Genomic DNA, 21,560 nt, shown 5'->3' with positions numbered 1-21,560 from the left:
AAGCGAGACCGAGTTACTTTCAAATTTATAATATTAGTTTATTTATTTATAAATACTAATACTAGGTTAAGATATTTTCTTGTTGTACTAACACTATGGATACATTGTTTGTCCGAAATAAAGAAATTTATATTATTAGTAGGGATGTTTGCAGACCTCTAAGCTAGCCTATCGTTGTAGATATACGGCAAAAGGAGCAAGCCAAGCGTGACCTGCAGCAAGTTCCTATCCTGCCAGCACGACGTGTCCCGCCACGTGGCGCGCGCGCGGCCGCACGTGTCGGCGCTGGACTCGCTGGTGCTCGGCGACCCGGTCGTCGCCAACTTCCTGATCGACAGCGTCGGGGTGGAAAGGATCCTCATGGTACCGGAGCACGGTGGGTGCTATCATTTGGTACTTGACACGTGTTGAATATTATAACAAAATTTAGTTAAATGGATAGAAAGGAGCAATCCATTATAAAAAAAGTGGAATTTAAGAATTAATATTGAGATTATAAAAAAATACAAGGCAACGAAGTCTCAAAAAAAATTTTTTGTTTGTCTTTCAAAAATAGAAAAGAAAATGGTACCATTCGATTCCTTACATTTTATTGAAAAATAAATTGTATGACAACTATACACATAAACGCAATATTTCAGGGTCAAAATGGCAATTTCCTTGATCTTCCATACATTTAGGACAGACTTATATGATGTGACGTCACATCACCTTATCATTTTGTTAGAGGCGTTTCAATCGTCGAGTGCGAGCGTCAGACTTTAACTCTCATTTCTGACCTTTGTGTTGCTTAAATGCCATGAGTCCCATATAGACATTTGATCGTCAGGAAAATCAAGATCGTTTGACATTATTTACAAAAAACAGTCAAGTAGCCAATTTTAACATTTTGTAACCCAACAATATAAATATGTCCAAAATGACTAATATATCCTGGTCACGGCACCAAAATGTTGAATTGGCAACATAATTTGGAGTTTACATGTTTAAATAAAAGACCATTGGAGGTATAGTTTAAACTGTTTATAGTGCTATTTTAACATCTAAACCACACTTCTTATCTGAGCTAATGTAACCTAACCCTAATACCCTTGCTTTTGCCTCTTCTAAATCGGGTAATAGTTATGATCTAAACGAATAAAGCGGAAGATACAATACAGACTACAGACTTGTTCGGTTTCAACACAAAACACAATTGGAACAATTATTGGTTTTAGACCCTGTTGTATAAATGGACGAAAGGTCTTAAAAGACTTAATATGTCTGCAGCGGACGCCCAACGCCTATCCGACCGCGTCGAGAACGTCCCCACAAACTGTGCCCGCATAGTAACACTGGACGCCACCGAATACTTCCCGGCGCCGCGCTACCGCAGCTACGGCGGCTCCAACCGGCGCGCCTGCTACCTCGCCGTCTCCAACACGGAGCGGAACAGGTAGCCCACACAGACTGTAACTACCGCAGCTACGGCGGCTCCAACTGGCGCGCCTGCTACCTCGCCGTCTCCAACACGGAGCGGAACCAGGTAGCCCACACAGACTGTAACTACTGCAGCTACGGCGGCTCCAACCGGCGCGCCTGCTACCTCGCCGTCTCCAACACGGAGCGGAACAGGTAGCCCACACAGACTGTAACTACCGCAGCTACGGCGGCTCCAACCGGCGCGCCTGCTACCTCGCCGTCTCCAACACGGAGCGGAACAGGTAGCCCACACAGACTGTAACTACCGCAGCTACGGCGGCTCCAACTGGCGCGCCTGCTACCTCGCCGTCTCCAACACGGAGCGGAACCAGGTAGCCCACACAGACTGTAACTACTGCAGCTACGGCGGCTCCAACCGGCGCGCCTGCTACCTCGCCGTCTCCAACACGGAGCGGAACAGGTAGCCCACACAGACTGTAACTACCGCAGCTACGGCGGCTCCAACCGGCGCGCCTGCTACCTCGCCGTCTCCAACACGGAGCGGAACAGGTAGCCCACACTGACTGTAACTACCGCAGCTACGGCGGCTCCAACTGGCGCGCCTGCTACCTCGCCGTCTCCAACACGGAGCGGAACCAGGTAGCCCACACAGACTGTAACTACTGCAGCTACGGCGGCTCCAACCGGCGCGCCTGCTACCTCGCCGTCTCCAACACGGAGCGGAACAGGTAGCCCACACAGACTGTAACTACCGCAGCTACGGCGGCTCCAACCGGCGCGCCTGCTACCTCGCCGTCTCCAACACGGAGCGGAACAGGTAGCCCACACAGACTGTAACTACCGCAGCTACGGCGGCTCCAACTGGCGCGCCTGCTACCTCGCCGTCTCCAACACGGAGCGGAACCAGGTAGCCCACACAGACTGTAACTACCTGCAGCTACGGCGGCTCCAACCGGCGCGCCTGCTACCTCGCCGTCTCCAACACGGAGCGGAACAGGTAGCCCACACAGACTGTAACTACCGCAGCTACGGCGGCTCCAACCGGCGCGCCTGCTACCTCGCCGTCTCCAACACGGAGCGGAACCAGGTAGCCCACACAGACTGTAACTACCGCAGCTACGGCGGCTCCAACCGGCGCGCCTGCTACCTCGCCGTCTCCAACACGGAGCGGAACAGGTAGCCCACACAGACTGTAACTACCGCAGCTACGGCGGCTCCAACCGGCGCGCCTGCTACCTCGCCGTCTTCAACACGGAGCGGAACAGGTAGCCCACACAGACTGTAACTACCGCAGCTACGGCGGCTCCAACCGGCGCGCCTGCTACCTCGCCGTCTCCAACACGGAGCGGAACAGGTAGCCCACACAGACTGTAACTACCGCAGCTACGGCGGCTCCAACCGGCGCGCCTGCTACCTCGCCGTCTCCAACACGGAGCGGAACAGGTAGCCCACACAGACTGTAACTACCGCAGCTACGGCGGCTCCAACCGGCGCGCCTGCTACCTCGCCGTCTCCAACACGGAGCGGAACAGGTAGCCCACACAGACTGTAACTACCGCAGCTACGGCGGCTCCAACCGGCGCGCCTGCTACCTCGCCGTCTTCAACACGGAGCGGAACAGGTAGCCCACACAAACTGTACCATATTCATATTGGATGTCACTAAATAACGAGAAATTATAGTAATTCCTGATCGAAGTTATCATCGTGGCGAATCATCATTTGCCCTCCCACGCCCTCTTTAGTTTAAAAATCCTTATATTTCATTAAAAAAAAATGATTGTGTAAGTAGACCTCAAGGGCTTATTAACATCTGTTAGAGCTCGTACGTGGGCTGTACAACTATTTCCAGTTAATTTTGCTATTTCCTTGGTGCTTACTTTCAGGGTTTTAAGTCTCGGAGCACTTACGGGTTACTTCTGGATTTTGATGGTAAAGTTAATTATTTACACTGGCTGGCACATACGAAAATGTTTACCTTCTTTCTAAAATTTCTGTAATTTGGTAAAAATAATATATTTGTAATCTGATAAAACTTTGTTTACCGTAGGCAACTGCTAGAAGACATCAAGGAGGCGCAAGCACAACTGAGAGAGCTTGAGGCTGAAGAGCAGGAGTTGGATGCCACCTTGAAAGAGGCCAAGCAGTTGGAGCACGTAGCTTCCAGAGATCTGCAGGTTTATTATTAGTATATACTTAAGATTTTTTTTTTACATAATATTTTATTATCAGAGTCCAAGTTAAATTTTAGAAAAAATAAGCAATAGAATTAATTTGACGACCGGTCTGGCCTAGTGGGTAATGACCCTGCCTATGAAGCCGATGGTCCTGGGTTCGAATCCCGGTAAGGCATTTTTTGTGTGACCCATTAGGCCAAACTGGTCGTCAAATATTTATATACAGTTGTGACGGTTGTCACTGAGGGCGAACCATACATATCCCTCAGCCTGAGGGGCTTAGCGAAGGTTTCCAGGCTAACTCAGGGTACGGAGGATGAGCTGACAGAAAACACAAGTTAACTTATCTAAATGGCGTCTTTCGCGCCCCAAGAAGTTCGCACTTAACTAGCAAGCTATATATACACAGCAATCATTAAACAAACCGGCATCACGTGATTGGCCAACGGGCCCTGGTTGCGGCGGGAGAGCGGAGCGTTCCCCGGGGAACGGGGTCCGGAATAATCCTCCGGCTGTCCACGGGAACACGCGCGGCCGGGACAGGTTTAGCGGGTTCGAGGCACGCGCGGCCAGGGGAAGCTATACTACGGGGGAAAGGAAGGGAGAGTCCTGCGGCCGGTCCTACAGTTACCGTTAACCACGTCGAATTCTTTAATCTTGCCAATCGACATTGTCTTACACTTTCCTTGATAACTACACTGCCTCTAAGTTAATTACTCGTATTATAATGGTTATTTGTAACTTTTATCCATTCGTCGCCATTAATTTGTTTGATCAATAAAACAACGCTCGAGGCTTGTATTAGGACATATATTCGCGACTGGCGCATGCCACATGAGTCATGACATATCTGAGTGTACCCTCTGATATACCTACATAACATATTGTTTTCGTCCAGAAACTTCTAAGCGAGCAACACAGCAGGGAGCGCGAGGAGCGCGAGGCGCGCGCCGCGCTGGAGCAGCAGCAGGCGCCGCACCAGGCCGCCGTGCTCGTGAGTTACATAATCGTACAACGTTTTACAGTACATATGGCCCTTTAAATGTTCGACACAGTAACGTAATATGCTACTTCTCGCACTAGTGCTATAAAGTAGCCCCATATGTACTGTAATAGTACATTGTAAAAATGGACATGTAAAAGTGCCCCTGTGGCCTATTTGCTGAATAAATGTTTGATATTTGATATTTGATATTTGATATTACGATACAAGTGCGAAAAATAGGAAATTCAAAACGAGTGGCGATAAATTAAAACACGACCGAGGGGAGTGTTTTAAATCGACACGAGTTGCGAATTACCTATTCGCACATGTATCGTACAACGTTTTACAGTACATATGGCCCTTTAAATGTTTGACACAGTAACGTAATATGCTAATTTGCGCACTAGTGCGGTAAAGTAGCACCATATGTACTGTAATATGTGTTTTTCTACTCGTCGACTGTCATAATGGTTGAATTAAGATTTGGTGTACCAAACTGAAATTGCGTATTTTTCATGTATGGGCTCCCACTCAACTATAAAATTCCTTTCGATACGCTGCAGTCAACTATAAAAAAATGCGGCCAAGTGCGAGTCGGACTCGACCATGAAGGGTTCCGTACCATTTATGACGTATTAAAAAAACTACTTACTAGATCTGGTTCAAACCAATTTTAGGTGGAAGTTTGCATGGTAATGTAGATCATATATTTTTTTTGGTTTATCATTCTCTTATTTTAGAAGTTACAGGGGGAGGGGGACGACACATTTTACCACTTTGGAAGTGTCTCTCGCGCAAACTATTCAGTTTAGAAAAAAATGATATTAGAAACCTCAATATCATTTTTGAAGACCTATCCATAGATACCCCACACGTATGGGTTTGATGAAAAAAGTTTTTTTTTGAGTTTCAGTTCTAAGTATGGGGAAACCCCAAAATTTATAGTTTTTTTCTATTTTTGTGTGAAAATCTTAATGCTGTTCATAGATTACATATACTTACCAAGTTTGAACAGTATAGCTCTTATAGTTTCGGAAAAAAGTGGCTGTGACATAAACGGACAGACAGACGGACATGACGAATCTATAAGGGTTCCGTTTTTTGCCATTTGGCTACGGAACCCTAAAAAGACTTACCTATTTCGTAGAAGACCATATTTAGGTACATTTAAAGTAGGGCACATCACCATTTTGACAAATCTAATCAATAACTTTAACACCAGGTGGAAGAGCTGACCCAATCCCAGGCCATACTGGAACGACTCAACGGCCAAGTCGAAGAGTGGACGCAGAAGGAGCGAGAACAGAAGAGGAGAATAGACGAGCTGGAACGGCAGATGAAGGAGGTCAAGAAACAGTTTGGCGAGGTGCAGAGGACTTGCGGGAACCTGGAGGTGAGCTGAGCAACTTTAGTGGACCGAATCTGGCCAGCGAGTTGTGTGATTACATTACTATTAAATTATTAAAAAAACCCATACGCTGTATGGTTAAAAAATGCCTTGCATAATTTTGGAAAAGAGCTGATACTCTTTAAACTGCTGGATCGATTTCTATCAAATATAGCTAAGGACCACGGCAAGGTAACGCTTTCACGTAAAAACAAACCGCATCGAAATCGATCCATCCGTTGGAGAGTTACGAATGCCACAGACAGACACACATATAGACAGATATTGCATTAAAAATCCTTAGGTACCTTGCCTCAGCTTAACCAACCTTTGCTTATGCAATGAAATGCTTGCAAAGTTAATACGAAATGCAGGTTGAATCTGACAATTTATTGGCGACACATTGGTCATAGAGACTACTTAACACGTCCCTGCTTTCCGAACTGTCCAAATATTCGAATTCTCAAGAGTTTTTTAAAAAGTTGAGCATAGTTACATACAAAGCATTTTGTGGACTGAAATGTGTGAAACTAAGGTTTCCTAGATTTTTTTCTTACTGCACCTGCACCCACTTTAGCATAATAAACACTTTAGCATGTTTTTGTTTGGCTCCATGGTTGTTATTTTACAATAAAGTTAAATATAAATAAATTAATAAAATATTTATTTAATTTTGTTTTCAAATTTCTTTGAATACAGGAAGAGATAGAACAAGAACACCTAAAACAAGAGCGAGGGGTGGCAGAGCGTCAGACCGTCCAACGGCGGCTCAAGGAAGATCGCGCTACGCTGCAACAGATGGAGGCAACCCTGGAGGAGAGACAGGACGTTGTGAGGAGAAAGATCACCGAAGCGGAGATGCTATGCCCGCGCGTTGACAACCCTAGGTAACGTAGCTGATACCAGGTAACAAAGAAGATCGTGATACCCTGCAACAGATGGAGGCACCCCTGGAGGAGAGGCGGGTTGTTTTGAGGAGAAAGATCACCGAAGCGGAGATGCTGTGTCCGCGCGTTGACAACCCTAGGTAACGTTGTTGATATTAGGTAACAAAGAAGATCGTGATATGCTCCAACAGATGGAGGCAGCCCTGAAGGAGAGGCAGGGCGCTGTGAGGAAAAAGATCACCGAAGTGGAGATGCTGTGTCCGCACGTTGACAACCCTAGGTAATATTGTTGAAAACAGATGTCAACCCTCGGCATGGTGCCAAAACCCTGTAACATATAAGTTGACCAAAAAAGACGATTTCTCTGTACCTCTTTAATTGAGATATACCCTCACCGGACAAAACTATTATACTATACTATACTATACTATACTATGAAACGTACGCAAATTTTGATGCTAGAAGCTGAAAATGTAAATAGGGACTCCTTGATATAAATAATATAATACTTTTTTTTTTTTTTTTTTTAATGGTAGAGGAGGCAAACGAGCAGACGGATCACCTGATGGTAAGCGATTACCGCCGCCCATGGACACCTGCAACACCAGAGGGGTTGTAAGTGCGTTGCCGGCCTTTGAGATGGGAGTACGCTCTTTTCTTGAAGGTTTGATGGTCGTATCGGTCCGGAAATACCGCAGGCGACAGTTCATTCCACAGTTTAGCTGTGCGAGGCAGAAAGTTCCTGGAAAAACGCACAGTTGAGGACTGCCAACCATCTAAGTGGTGAGGATGGAAATGTTGTCGCGTAGGGCGATGGCGAAAAGAAGCGGCAGGGATTAATCCGAACAATTCCTCGGAGCACTCCCCGTTGTACATGCGATAGAAAATGCAGAGCGAGGCCACATCTCTACGCAGCGCCAAGGAGTCAAGCCGATCCGAAATACACTGGCAGTCGACAAGACTTACGTCTTCTTCTTCTTCCTTCCCTTATCTCACCTTTGTGGGGTCGGGTCTCCTTGTCAATTTGCGCCAGAGTGGTCGGTTCTGGGTTGTCTGTTCTTCGATGTTCAGGTTCTTCAGGTCGTTTCTAATATTGGACCACCACATGGATTTTGGCCTGCCACTTCCTCTAGGGCGTTCAGTTCAAATAATATAAAAGTGCGACCAGACCGCAGCTTAAAAAACGGTCACGATACGGAATCGCAGTGACGCGTCGTATGCGTACCGTTTTTGACGCATGCTCCCCACACCGCTGCTTAAAATACGCTGACGCACCGTAAATTGATCTGCGTAAAAATCGCAAAAAATATTACACGGAGATCTTATGGCAGACACCACACCGGTGACGTAAAAGACGCAACTGTTTTGTAAATGCAGCGTTTTTTACGCAAAGATTTGCGAACAAAAAAGATTCGCGTGAAGCACACGTCACTGCGATTCCGTACCGTTACCGTTTTTTTCGCACCTTAATACGTATTTCAAGATTTTATAGTAAATCACCCCCCACTCTTTAAGTTAGATGATGAAAGATGTCATAAGCAACTTACAAAAAGAAGTGAAATCCCACCAAAAACATTTTCATGTAAAATGTTGCCAAGACGAAACCATAAGGCTCGCAATGTCAAAAATTTATCAGCCACATATTTTGAATAAGGTGTAGAGTTTGTGAACTTAGGGCTTGTAGAGTTAAAAGATTGTGGCTCTACATGAGATCTGATTACTTTTGGCAACATTTGACATGAAACCTAGCTTAGACCTCATTATGTTACTAAGTTAATTAGTATTTTTAACTCCCACATTATCCTTATTAGGTATCATTTGTATTCGCTTTGTTCACATATGTGGTTGCAATAGTGCGTAATCTTAGTTTATAGTTAGGGAGGCGAGGTAGCTAAATGGCGTAATTCAACGGCGCCGTCGAGACCTATCAAAATCGAAAGATCAAATAATTTCGAAAAGAAAAGCTCGTATGATAAAAACCATTTTAGCGGTGGGTTTGGCGTGTACGGTTTTTCAAAAATGTTAAAAAAAACAGTTACTTGGGCATTCTCGAGCGCGTCAGATATTCATACTACGTATGCCCCAAGTGCCTCTGATAACAACGGTATACTAATCTGCCGGTTTGCGTGGTGGGGGTAGGAATATAAAGTAGTCAAAAATTCAAAATAAAAAAAATTACTCGAGCGCGTCAGATTTTCGGAAGGGGTGTTAAGTAGGCCCCAAGGAAGCTCCCTTTAAAAAAACTGACGATTTCGGCGTGACGATAAGTTACGATGAATTTTTGAAAATGCAAAAAAAAAAAGTTTTTTTGAAATACTCGAGCGCGTCAGATTTTCATAGGGGAGGTTTATCTCGGTATCCTGAAAGCATATTTTCTTAATCTGACAAAAATGTTGGTGGGTTCTCTTAATCTGACCGAAAAAGGTTTTTTGGTTTCTTTTTTTTCCTTTCTTTCTCCTTGATAAAACGGGGATTTTAAGAATGACAATAAAGCGATAGATGCAACCAACGTAAATGTAGATGAAATATAGTACGAATTGTATTATTTATTGTATAAAAAAATGAAATGATATAAAAATTGTATTATAATTGTATTGTTATATATGGCCTTCTCCTCGACACCGGGGGCGGCCCTAGACGCACTGCTGGATATTATACCACTCCACTTGCAGGTGCAAAAGGAGGCTAAGCAGTGCGTCTACAGAATATGCATGCTAAACAGGCCAAAATGGCGCTCTCAAGCATTAACCAAACTAAAGGCCTGGGTTTTTGCAAATAGAACCCTTAGCATGCCCACCGATGACACGCACACTGAATGTCATTTCACTAAACTGTACACAGTAGAAATACCTCCTAGAGACCAATGGACCAACGACCAAATGTACGTCTAAGAGGGAAGCCATATTTGGTACCCGGATGGTTCCAAGAAAGGCATTGGTGTAGGATGTGGGATCTATGGTGAGAGACCTAAGCTCAGAGCCAGCGTCAGCATGGGCACACAGGCCTCAATCTTCCAGGCTGAAGTCTACGCCATCAACAAATGTGCGGAGATTAACCTGGATAAAAACCTACGACACCAACATATCTACATCAACTCAGACAGCCAGGCTGCTCTGCTGGCACTAGAATCCCTTGAGTCAAACTCAAAACTAGTCCAGAACTGTAAAACAAACCTCAATGCACTGACAAACTCCAACAAAATCACACTTAGATGGGTACCAGGGCACTCCGACATTAACGGAAACGAAGAAGCGGACGAACTTGCTAGAAAGGGCGCAGTCACACCCCTGGTCGGCCCAGAACCGATCTGTGGAATCACAAAACGGGATGCATATTCACTGCTCAGCAATTTAGAAAAAATAAGGGCAAACGATTGGTGGAAGTTCGTAAAAGGACAAGAACACTCGAAAGCTCTAATCAAAGGGTTCAACAGCAAAACTGCTAGGGAGCTTCTAGGGCTCAAAAGACACAAAGCCTGCGCGGTGACCAGAATTTTGACTGGACACTGTAAATTGAACAAACACATGTTTCAAATTGGAAAGAAACAAGACGCGACATGCAGGTTCTGCCATGACTCAGAGGAGACTGCAATGCACATTCTCTGCTCCTGTGGACCACTAATGTCAAAAAGAAGTACCCACTTAGGGCGGTACGTATTGCAACCCTATGAGGTACACAACATTACGGCCCAAAGAATCTGGAATTTCCTGGATTCAACGGGCATCAGTAATGAACTTTAAAGGGCTGTCACAATAGACCAATGCCTGGTCGACGTGGCAGTCAAAGGCCCACAAACTACAATAATAATAATAATTAATATATATGACCTTTACATTTTTGCTCAATACAATTCATCTTCTTCTTCTTTCACATAATTTAATCATCGTTATTTCATATCAATTATTATTTACGCGTTGCGACTTATATGCCGCAACGCGTTTTTCGGAAGACTAAATGGCTCCTCCACACTTCCGGTCATGCGGAAACCGGCAGATTTTGTATTTTTAGTAAGTTTTAGATTATATTCTTCAAAATAAAATTAAAAGAAATCGCGCTCGAGAATGCCGGATTAACGTTTTTTTTTTACAAGTTCGCGACCCTATAACTCGGCGGCGTCAAGGACTTATCGTCAGATTAGTTAAATTTAGTCTTCAAACACTAAAATCAACCCCCAATATCTTAATCTGACGCGCTCGAGTATTTCAGACTATCGATTTTTTTTTACTAATCTGATCGTCTATCGTAGGCGCGCGTCACTACATATAGAGCTAAATACTTTACAAGGTTGTTCTATTAGGTCTAAGGTATCTCTCATATCTTAAACTGCCACGCTCGAGTATTACCGAAAATTCCCCTATTCGCCTCCCTAACTATTAGTATTATGTCACTACCTGTGAGTTCCTATAATTGGCTTCCTGCATCTACTATATTTTTCTATGTTAATATCACAGCTCTAAAAAATAAAAAAAACTGTTTTTGGTGGTATTAACTTATACTTGTATGACAGGGACACGAAAACAGTGCAAGAGGAGATAGCAAAAACCAAATCGAAGCTGAACGCCATCCGCACCGACGGACGGAGCAAGGCCGAGGTGGCGGAGGAACTGCTCAGGGTCTCCACCAAGTACAACGACACCAAGAGCAAGCTGGACCGCATACAGGCCCTCGTGGACCAGGTACTGTTCCCTCTCCCTCACACACCGACGGACGGAGCAAGGCCGAGGTGGCGGAGGAACTGCTCAGGGTCTCCACCAAGTACAACGACACCAAGAGCAAGCTGGACCGCATACAGGCCCTCGTGGACCAGGTACTGTTCCCTCTCCCTCACACACCGACGGACGGAGCAAGGCCGAGGTGGCGGAGGAACTGCTCAGGGTCTCCACCAAGTACAACGACACCAAGAGCAAGCTGGACCGCATACAGGCCCTCGTGGACCAGGTACTGTTCCCTCTCCCTCACACACCGACGGACGGAGCAAGGCCGAGGTGGCGGAGGAACTGCTCAGGGTCTCCACCAAGTACAACGACACCAAGAGCAAGCTGGACCGCATACAGGCCCTCGTGGACCAGGTACTGTTCCCTCTCCCTCACACACCGACGGACGGAGCAAGGCCGAGGTGGCGGAGGAACTGCTCAGGGTCTCCACCAAGTACAACGACACCAAGAGCAAGCTGGACCGCATACAGGCCCTCGTGGACCAGGTACTGTTCCCTCTCCCTCACACACCGACGGACGGAGCAAGGCCGAGGTGGCGGAGGAACTGCTCAGGGTCTCCACCAAGTACAACGACACCAAGAGCAAGCTGGACCGCATACAGGCCCTCGTGGACCAGGTACTGTTCCCTCTCCCTCACACACCGACGGACGGAGCAAGGCCGAGGTGGCGGAGGAACTGCTCAGGGTCTCCACCAAGTACAACGACACCAAGAGCAAGCTGGACCGCATACAGGCCCTCGTGGACCAGGTACTGTTCCCTCTCCCTCACACACCGACGGACGGAGCAAGGCCGAGGTGGCGGAGGAACTGCTCAGGGTCTCCACCAAGTACAACGACACCAAGAGCAAGCTGGACCGCATACAGGCCCTCGTGGACCAGGTACTGTTCCCTCTCCCTCACACACCGACGGACGGAGCAAGGCCGAGGTGGCGGAGGAACTGCTCAGGGTCTCCACCAAGTACAACGACACCAAGAGCAAGCTGGACCGCATACAGGCCCTCGTGGACCAGGTACTGTTCCCTCTCCCTCACACACCGACGGACGGAGCAAGGCCGAGGTGGCGGAGGAACTGCTCAGGGTCTCCACCAAGTACAACGACACCAAGAGCAAGCTGGACCGCATACAGGCCCTCGTGGACCAGGTACTGTTCCCTCTCCCTCACACACCGACGGACGGAGCAAGGCCGAGGTGGCGGAGGAACTGCTCAGGGTCTCCACCAAGTACAACGACACCAAGAGCAAGCTGGACCGCATACAGGCCCTCGTGGACCAGGTACTGTTCCCTCTCCCTCACACACCGACGGACGGAGCAAGGCCGAGGTGGCGGAGGAACTGCTCAGGGTCTCCACCAAGTACAACGACACCAAGAGCAAGCTGGACCGCATACAGGCCCTCGTGGACCAGGTACTGTTCCCTCTCCCTCACACACCGACGGACGGAGCAAGGCCGAGGTGGCGGAGGAACTGCTCAGGGTCTCCACCAAGTACAACGACACCAAGAGCAAGCTGGACCGCATACAGGCCCTCGTGGACCAGGTACTGTTCCCTCTCCCTCACACACCGACGGACGGAGCAAGGCCGAGGTGGCGGAGGAACTGCTCAGGGTCTCCACCAAGTACAACGACACCAAGAGCAAGCTGGACCGCATACAGGCCCTCGTGGACCAGGTACTGTTCCCTCTCCCTCACACACCGACGGACGGAGCAAGGCCGAGGTGGCGGAGGAACTGCTCAGGGTCTCCACCAAGTACAACGACACCAAGAGCAAGCTGGACCGCATACAGGCCCTCGTGGACCAGGTACTGTTCCCTCTCCCTCACACACCGACGGACGGAGCAAGGCCGAGGTGGCGGAGGAACTGCTCAGGGTCTCCACCAAGTACAACGACACCAAGAGCAAGCTGGACCGCATACAGGCCCTCGTGGACCAGGTACTGTTCCCTCTCCCTCACACACCGACGGACGGAGCAAGGCCGAGGTGGCGGAGGAACTGCTCAGGGTCTCCACCAAGTACAACGACACCAAGAGCAAGCTGGACCGCATACAGGCCCTCGTGGACCAGGTACTGTTCCCTCTCCCTCACACACCGACGGACGGAGCAAGGCCGAGGTGGCGGAGGAACTGCTCAGGGTCTCCACCAAGTACAACGACACCAAGAGCAAGCTGGACCGCATACAGGCCCTCGTGGACCAGGTACTGTTCCCTCTCCCTCACACACCGACGGACGGAGCAAGGCCGAGGTGGCGGAGGAACTGCTCAGGGTCTCCACCAAGTACAACGACACCAAGAGCAAGCTGGACCGCATACAGGCCCTCGTGGACCAAGTACGGAAAAATGTAGTCATTTTGAAAATCTTTGTCAGGTCTGTTCTTATAGCTAAACTATACTTACGTGCATCGTTGCATCATGACTTGTAGTGTGCCGAAACTTCGGCCGGACACTACCGAAAATACAGTTTAGGCGATAGCGATACGTTCAGCAGTTATTTGGCCGAAACCGAACCTACGGCTGAAACATGAATTTTATGCTGTAACCGAAACTTCAATCACCCGATTACGACACAGCTCGAGAACCCTGATAAATAACTTGTGGTTCTGATAGCTGCTCCCCTGTTCAACGCAACTTGATGATGATAGTTCGTTCCTGTGCTGAAGATTGACCGAAAGAGCGCGAAGCAAAAATGCTTTCGCATGTCCGGTCGTTCTCCTCTACAGGGCGCATTTCTCAACCGGTTACGTGGAGGTTTGTAAGCAGTTTTGAAGATTATGTTTTTTTTTTTATGTCTTGGACATGTTTCAAAATGGCAAAGCAATAGGGGTTCACGGGGTCTACAACTCCAGAGCTACTAGTGATTGTATGATAACATTATTTTGCTTTATAGTGCACGAAATCAACGGAGAAGCACCGACACAAGAGCTACCAGCTGCAGGTGTGCATCGCGCGGCGAGTGCAGTTCGACTTCAACGCCATGCTCAGCGTCAACGGCTACTCGGTGAGTGTGGCTGTCTCGCTCACACTAGCAGTCAGTAGCGAGAGTGACAGAGACAACTGTACAGATAACAATTCGACTTCAACGCCATGCTAAGCGTCAACGGGTACTATGTAAATTGCGCGCTTTAGCGAGTCTGCCTTGAGTTGCGGTAGACTTACAGAATTTACAGATGTGCAAGTTATGGAGAAAGTTTCCAAAAGGTTGGAAATGGATATGTTCTCGAAATTTTCCGAAACTAATAAAACTTTCATTTTTAAAGTAGAAAATTTCTGTTCCTTAACAAAAATATGACAAGTTTCCGAAATCAGTGGCGTGCCTAGAGTTTTGGAGTAGGGCAAGCCAAAAATGTTTTCATAATAACCTGTCCAATCTTCACTTTTCGCACTCAAATGCATTTGCTAACCAGTCGAGGCGAACTTATCATAGCGCACTCAGGTACCTACTAAACTACTTAATAGAATTTTACAAACATACCAGCAATTATAAACTTATCTTTATCGCGCCAGATAAATTATATTAGTCGTCATAGCCAGAAACATCCAAACGTTAATGTCGTTCGAAAAAATGGGCAACACCAGCAATAGATACATCAACTATCCCATGTGTTTTGACTATTTTGTAACAGGCCGTTGCCCTACTTAATTTTCTCCTATGTGACTGACTTGTCTGAGAAATACACAAGTCAGGTGTTGGTTTTGGCGCGGAAATGATATCCCGTTTTTCTACAAAGTTAACACCTTTACCTTGCCTTCGTTGAGTCATACGTGGACGCATCTCATCACACAAGGAACAACTTTATATATTGTTAACGAATTAGACACTAAAACAACAAACAAAGAAGTCCACACTCACTGATTCACTTAAAACAAATTAAAATTTCCACACATAATTTAGTATTTCGACTAGTCAAATAATAATAATACCTCTACACTTGAAGTTGTCTAGTAAACGCGCGCTCGTGCACAATTATGCAGCTAATTTCACACTAAAAGCCCGGCTTAATTCGCCGTATAAGATTGCTATACATACCAACAAATAGTTACATTCGTTATATGGCAGTTTATAGGCTAAAGCGCCTAGAGCGGGACGAAAAAGCAAGCCCGGTTGCAAGCCAACGAGTGCGAGCAGGATAGATCCTACGACTGATTTCTTTCGCGCGGACGAGGCGCCACGGCAAAAATTTGCAACACGCTCGCGTCGCTGTGGCTTGAATTCAGTAATACGAGTTCTTTTGGCGCGCGGTTTAAAATTAATTTATATTGATCTTATACTACGTAATTTCGGTAAGGTAACTAAGGCAAGCCCGGCTTTTGGGCTTGTATGGAAGTACCGCCACTTTTTTAGAAACTTTTCAACGGTACATCATCGGATAGGTATACTTAAGTGCGTGAATCAAAGATGCGTATGCGAACATTTTCACTTTCCTGCAATCAGACACCAGAGTATATAGTTAAATAATATATTGAAAAATAAAGTTCCTTTTTCGTTTAGGTATTTTAGTCAGTTTAAAAAATGTTTCGCCGTTTTGCTGCCACGCTTTAATAATGGCAATTCTTTTCGTATATTGTTATCAAAATAAAATTTTCTCAAACTTGCTATGAAATGATGACATGACTTACGTCAAATTAGGTCCGGAAATACTACATATCAGGTGGCATGAGTGAAGATGATATGTAAAGCAATTTCATACTGCCTTACACACCTAGGCCTGTAAGGCAACCTTCTTTTGTTTTTTAACGTCAAATTGTGACACCACGTGTTGATATTCAACCATCAACTAGCTTCAGTTAGCATGGTACGGTGATTTGTTGTGCATATACGTTGCTAAGCAACGGCGGTGGCGCATCGCGCAGGCGCGCGGTCATAGCGCGTAAGGTTGTACACCGCTGGTAGAGTGGCGAGCCGAGAAGGTCGCCACAAAACAAATTGACTATTTTTTTTTGTTTTAACTGCAAGTTTGAGAAAAGCACTATACATATCTCGGCGAGAAACGGGGTTGCCGGCCGCGTATCTACTTGGCCTGCAACCCTACGTTTCCCGGCCTCTATAGTAATGTAGTATATATTTAAACGAATGCATGTCCATGTTGCAGGGCAACATGAACATCGACTTCCCCAACGCCGTCCTGGAGATGACGTGCACGGGCCGCGAGAGCGCGCGCCGCGCCGCCAGCACGGCCTCGCTGTCCGGCGGCGAGCGCTCCTACAGCACCGTGGCCTTCGTCATGGCCCTGTGGGCGTGCGTGGAGCTGCCTTTCTACTTCCTAGACGAGTTCGACGTCTTTATGGTATGTACAAATATAGTTACATTTATACATTTTAGGTATCCCAGCGAAATCGCCTGCCCGCGTAGCCTACGTGCTTATCGTTCACGCTCCGTAGTGAACGAAGCGCAACTGTCACAGCCGCACTAATATAGAAGAGTGATAGAGAGAGATGACTACGCTACGCTACGGAGCGTTAACGATTGTAACGTTGGCTACGCGGCCTGCACAGAAAATACCCGCCACGCGTCTCTGGAGGCGAACGTTCTTATAGCAATGTTGCCTTCATCATGGCCTTATATGGAGCTGCCTTTCTACTTCCTTGACGAGTTCGATGTGTTAATGGTATGTAGAAAAATAGTCAACGTTTCTAGACTATAAGCGTTGTTTATTTATCGCAGACCTGATGACTTTATAACCATATACAAAACAGATAGTCCAATTGCCCCAATTTGTCCGACTAAATCTGTCGGTTTTTAGTTAAAAATCGGTACATCAGTAGGATTAAGTTGGCTGTTTGGGTAGTAAATTCGTCAATTGAACTGACATTTTAGTATCTCTGTTTAACAACAATGAGTTGGAAGTTTTTAGTGTTTAAACTAGAAACGTTCTGAACGCTGCCATTGAACTGGGCACAGATAAAACACTCCCTGGTTTTGGTTGGTAGATCAATCGAACCCTTGGTGATTTAACAACTGGATATGTCTTGTTCGTAATTTTCTGTACAAAACAGTCTGCCGATTTTTGCGGGGGAGGGTACGTCAAACGTATGGTACGTAACGTACAAATAGCCATGTCAGATAAACGTCAGTCCATACAAAAAAAACTTCCGTGAGACACGAACATATTAAATATGTTAAAACGGGTCACTCACGTATTTTAAGTCGACGCTCGACATGTTTCACTCCATCGTCAGGAGCTTGCGTTGCGTTTCTGCGCCGATCCGTCAACGCAAGTTCCTGACGACACTCCTCGGTACGGAGTGAAACATGTCGAGCGTTTTCGACGTGAAACGTTACGACGTACGTTAAAATACGTGAATGACCCGTTTTAACATATTTAATATGTCAGTCCATACAATGCATATGACCATTGGCCGAAGTTTTCGACAGAGGGGTAAGCTCTTAAAGGCGACTCCGGTTGTTAAATCCTCCAAGATCGTACCCGTGTTCCGAGAGCTTGCATATTTGAGACTTGCTCGATGCGGTGAAAGTTTACGATTTTGACAACCGGTCTGGCCTCGTGGGTAGTGACCCTGCCTATGAAGCCGATGGTCCCGGGTTCAAATCCTGGTAAGGGCATTTATTCGTGTGATGAGCATGGATATTTGTTCCTGAGTCATGGGTGTTTTCTATGTATTTAAGTATTTATCAATATTTATATATTATATATATCGTTGTCTAAGTACCCTCAACTCAAGCCTTATTGAGTTTACTGTGGGACTTAGTCAATTTGTATAATAATGTCCTATAATATTTATTTATTTATTTATTTATTTATTTATTTATTACTTTTCCTGTCAATTCCAAATGTTTATTTATTTATGTCAAGGAGAACCAACAGCTTTAAACTTGCAATGTTGTTTTAATTCGTCAGGACAACGTGAACCGCCAGCGGGTGATGAACATCCTGCTGGACCACGCGCTGAAGAACCCCTCGCGGCAGTTCGTGTTCCTCACGCCGCAGGACGCCTCGTCCGTCAAGGCGGGCCCGCAGATCAGCATCCATGTGTGCGTACACCACATGTCCTCTCGTCTGTTTATGAGATCCGAACCGGATTTTTAGTCATCTTTTTTGAGACTGATTTATAGAGTTCCGTTCCCAAAGGGTAAAAATCGGGACCGTATTACTAAGACTTCGCTGTCCGTCCGTCTGTCACCGGGCTGTATCTCATGAACCGTGACAGCTAGACAGTTGAAATTTTCACAGATGATGTATTTCTGTTGCTACAACAACAAATTAATTATTGCTACAACTACATACACACAGTACAAATATATGTAACATGCATAAGTATATATTTAAACATATAAGTACATTGACTAGTGCTGCACTGGTCGTTTATTAGTGTAGGTTTTAAGGTTCTGACGGAAGATCAGCGCTGTGGTCTCCGCAGCATTTATGCTGAGTCAGCGCCTATTCTTTACCACAACACATGACCCTCTACTAATATCTCTATTAATCTAAAAATAAGACACGTAATACATTTGATTGTTGACGTAATTATTGATATTAGTGTCAAACTGTATGTTACTTTTTCTTTGTCTCTTGTCAATTTTCTTTCTCTCTTGTTATTTGTTGTGTCACAAAGCATGTAAGTTGTGGTTGAATAAAGATTTTATCTATCTATCTATCTAAATAGTAAAAAGTACGACTCGCCCTTGTCCGGTTTTTATACTCTATACAGCGCAACCGAGGTTAGAACCTACCACCACACATATGAAAGGTTAAACAAAACGTGAGTGTAATTTAGGGTGGAGATAATAAAAAGGTGCCGGTTTCCTTTCTCGTGTCTTAATTCATACCAAATATAATCTAAACCGGTTCAGCGATTTAAGTGCCAATTACATCCACACTATCAGGCCCGACGTCGGGCAAGAGTATTTTCCGATTCACGAAATATCAGCATATTGTTAACAATGTTTAAAATGTTAAAGAATGGTTCATATCATTTTTGGCAATTAGAGACAAAGTATTTTTTACATTTCAAATATTGTTAACGATGTGTGGATATTTCGTGAAACGGAATACTATTATCAGGCCCGATATCGTGAAGTGTGGATGTTATAGGCCCTTTAAGCTTGAAGAGATAACATACAGAGTTACTGTCGCATTTATATATTCATACTGACGACCGGTCTGGCCTAGTAGGTAGTGACCCTGCCTACGAAGCCGATGGTCCCGGGCTCAAATCCTGGTAAGGGCATTTATTCGTGTGATGAGCATGGATATTTGTTCCAGAGTCATGGGTGTTTTCTATGGATTTAAGTATTTATAAATATTTATATATTATATATATCGTTGTCTAAGTACCCTCAACACAAGCCTTATTGAGCTTACTGTGGGACTTAGTCAATTTGTGAAATAATGTCCTATAATATATATATATATATATATATAATTTTTTTTATATACTACATTAACCGGCCCAGTATGGTTTTACATGGTTGGAAAATATAGATCGTGTCATTCACGAAGACGCGTGCCTTCACTCGTATTGTCATTATATTATAGGTTAGATTTGACAAATCCGCACGTCGTCGTGGATGACACAAACTATACAAGGTGCCCGTGAGCATTGCGAGACAGTTTAACTATCATTCCTGGTAACATTTAGAAACTAAAATGTCATATAAAATTTTCTGGATTAGGCCTAGTTTCAGAGATAATTAAATGATTTCGAAATCATTATTTCGCCATAAGTCGGTACAAAACACATTTTTGACTGCGGTATTGCCACTTTGAGGTCTAGTCTGGACATACCTATTGATTGATATCGAAAAATTAAAAAAAAGTATTCGAGAGGCTACCCCCAAATAAAACTTTTTAGTTAATGTTAGGTTATGTGTTTATCAATAAAAATGACGTTTTATGTACAGGAGTGTTCAAAAAAAGGAAAAAAAAATGTTTTTTTGTCGAATTTCACAAAAAGTCATATAACATTTTTTGCTTCTGTTGCCATCAGGAATGCACCGTTAAAATCTCTCGCGATGCTCACGGGCACCTTGTAATAGTTTAAAATTATGTTGCAGTTGCAAGAAAGTTTTATTAAGTATGTGAATTATATTTTTTGTTTCAGGATGGCGGACCCGAGACCGTAATAGTTGTCATAGTTAACCTCTTGAACGCCAGACAGCGAAGGAATTTGCCGTGCCCCGGACGCAGGCGATCACGATTATTTAAACGAAATTGAACTTTACGGAGTCGCGCGTTAGTCCCTATTGCATTGGCGAAACTGTCGGCTGTAGCCGTCGTTGGCGTTCTTGGCAAGTATTTCAGATGTCGGCCATAGCCGACGGTGGCGGTCAAAAGGTTAATAGTTTAAGAATTTAATGTTTATGCTCGAGTTGATTAATGTTGTGTTGAATTTGAATGTTGTTTTAAATATCTACGTGTTAAACACGCTGTTAAAATACGGAAAGAAGGTTGAGCCTGTCAAATAGACGGTACTATTTTTACACACTTCCATGAAAATCGACTTTAAACCAAAAATTGGCAAATAACGTGGAAGGCATACGATCAATAGTGCGATCGTTTATTTGAGAAAAAAATGCAAATATGCGGTAAAGGAGTTTATGGTTCGTGTCCCGTTGCCAATTGGAAGGTTAGTTATATTTTTTACACGTTTGCACGTTTTTCTAGTGTATAAAGGCCGATTTACATGGTACGAGTTACTTGTACGGTTTTGGGAGATGAATGCCATTTTACGAGAAGAGCATTGTTTTTAGTACATAGTGTAGTAATTGTGTTCAGTCTGATTGTTGCATTGAATTTGATATTATAATTTTTATTATGTGACAAAGTTCTGTTTTATTTTTTCTTACCCCTGCAAGAATAAATGATTAAAACAGGGCTACGCTCTGTTTTATCCCAGACACCAAAATAACAGGGGGATTTGGCAACTTAACCTTTTGAACGCCACGCCTATCGTCGTACGCGGCGCGTAATCGTGAACCTTGTCGGTACGCATGAAGGTTGATATTGGGCTGTAGCCGCGCGCGTCATATGACGTCTTTGG

At 45.2% G+C, this 21,560-nt stretch overlaps 1 protein-coding gene across 1 annotated transcript in view; it reads left to right on the top strand.

Moving 5' to 3' along the window:
• LOC133518575 (uncharacterized) overlaps positions 1–21,344 on the top strand; it is a 30,922-nt gene extending 9,578 nt beyond the window's left edge. The window contains exons 10-25 of the mRNA XM_061852236.1: positions 181–376; positions 1,270–1,435; positions 1,555–1,614; positions 1,733–1,882; positions 2,001–2,150; positions 2,269–2,598; positions 2,796–2,954; positions 3,472–3,598; positions 4,497–4,592; positions 5,806–5,976; positions 6,670–6,857; positions 11,365–13,891; positions 14,449–14,559; positions 16,652–16,846; positions 18,419–18,552; positions 20,622–21,344. Of these exons, the coding sequence (XP_061708220.1) occupies positions 181–376; positions 1,270–1,435; positions 1,555–1,614; positions 1,733–1,882; positions 2,001–2,150; positions 2,269–2,598; positions 2,796–2,954; positions 3,472–3,598; positions 4,497–4,592; positions 5,806–5,976; positions 6,670–6,857; positions 11,365–13,891; positions 14,449–14,559; positions 16,652–16,846; positions 18,419–18,552; positions 20,622–20,643 (4,782 nt within the window). The 3' untranslated portion in view covers positions 20,644–21,344. The remainder of the gene's footprint in view (positions 1–180; positions 377–1,269; positions 1,436–1,554; positions 1,615–1,732; positions 1,883–2,000; positions 2,151–2,268; positions 2,599–2,795; positions 2,955–3,471; positions 3,599–4,496; positions 4,593–5,805; positions 5,977–6,669; positions 6,858–11,364; positions 13,892–14,448; positions 14,560–16,651; positions 16,847–18,418; positions 18,553–20,621) is intronic.
• The last annotated feature ends 216 nt before the right edge of the window (positions 21,345–21,560 follow it).

Source organism: Cydia pomonella, chromosome 6 (assembly GCF_033807575.1).
Source record: "Cydia pomonella isolate Wapato2018A chromosome 6, ilCydPomo1, whole genome shotgun sequence".
NCBI lineage: Eukaryota > Metazoa > Arthropoda > Insecta > Lepidoptera > Tortricidae > Cydia > Cydia pomonella.
The sequence above is the reverse complement of the archived record's forward strand: the minus strand, read 5'-3'. Positions and strand labels throughout refer to the sequence as shown.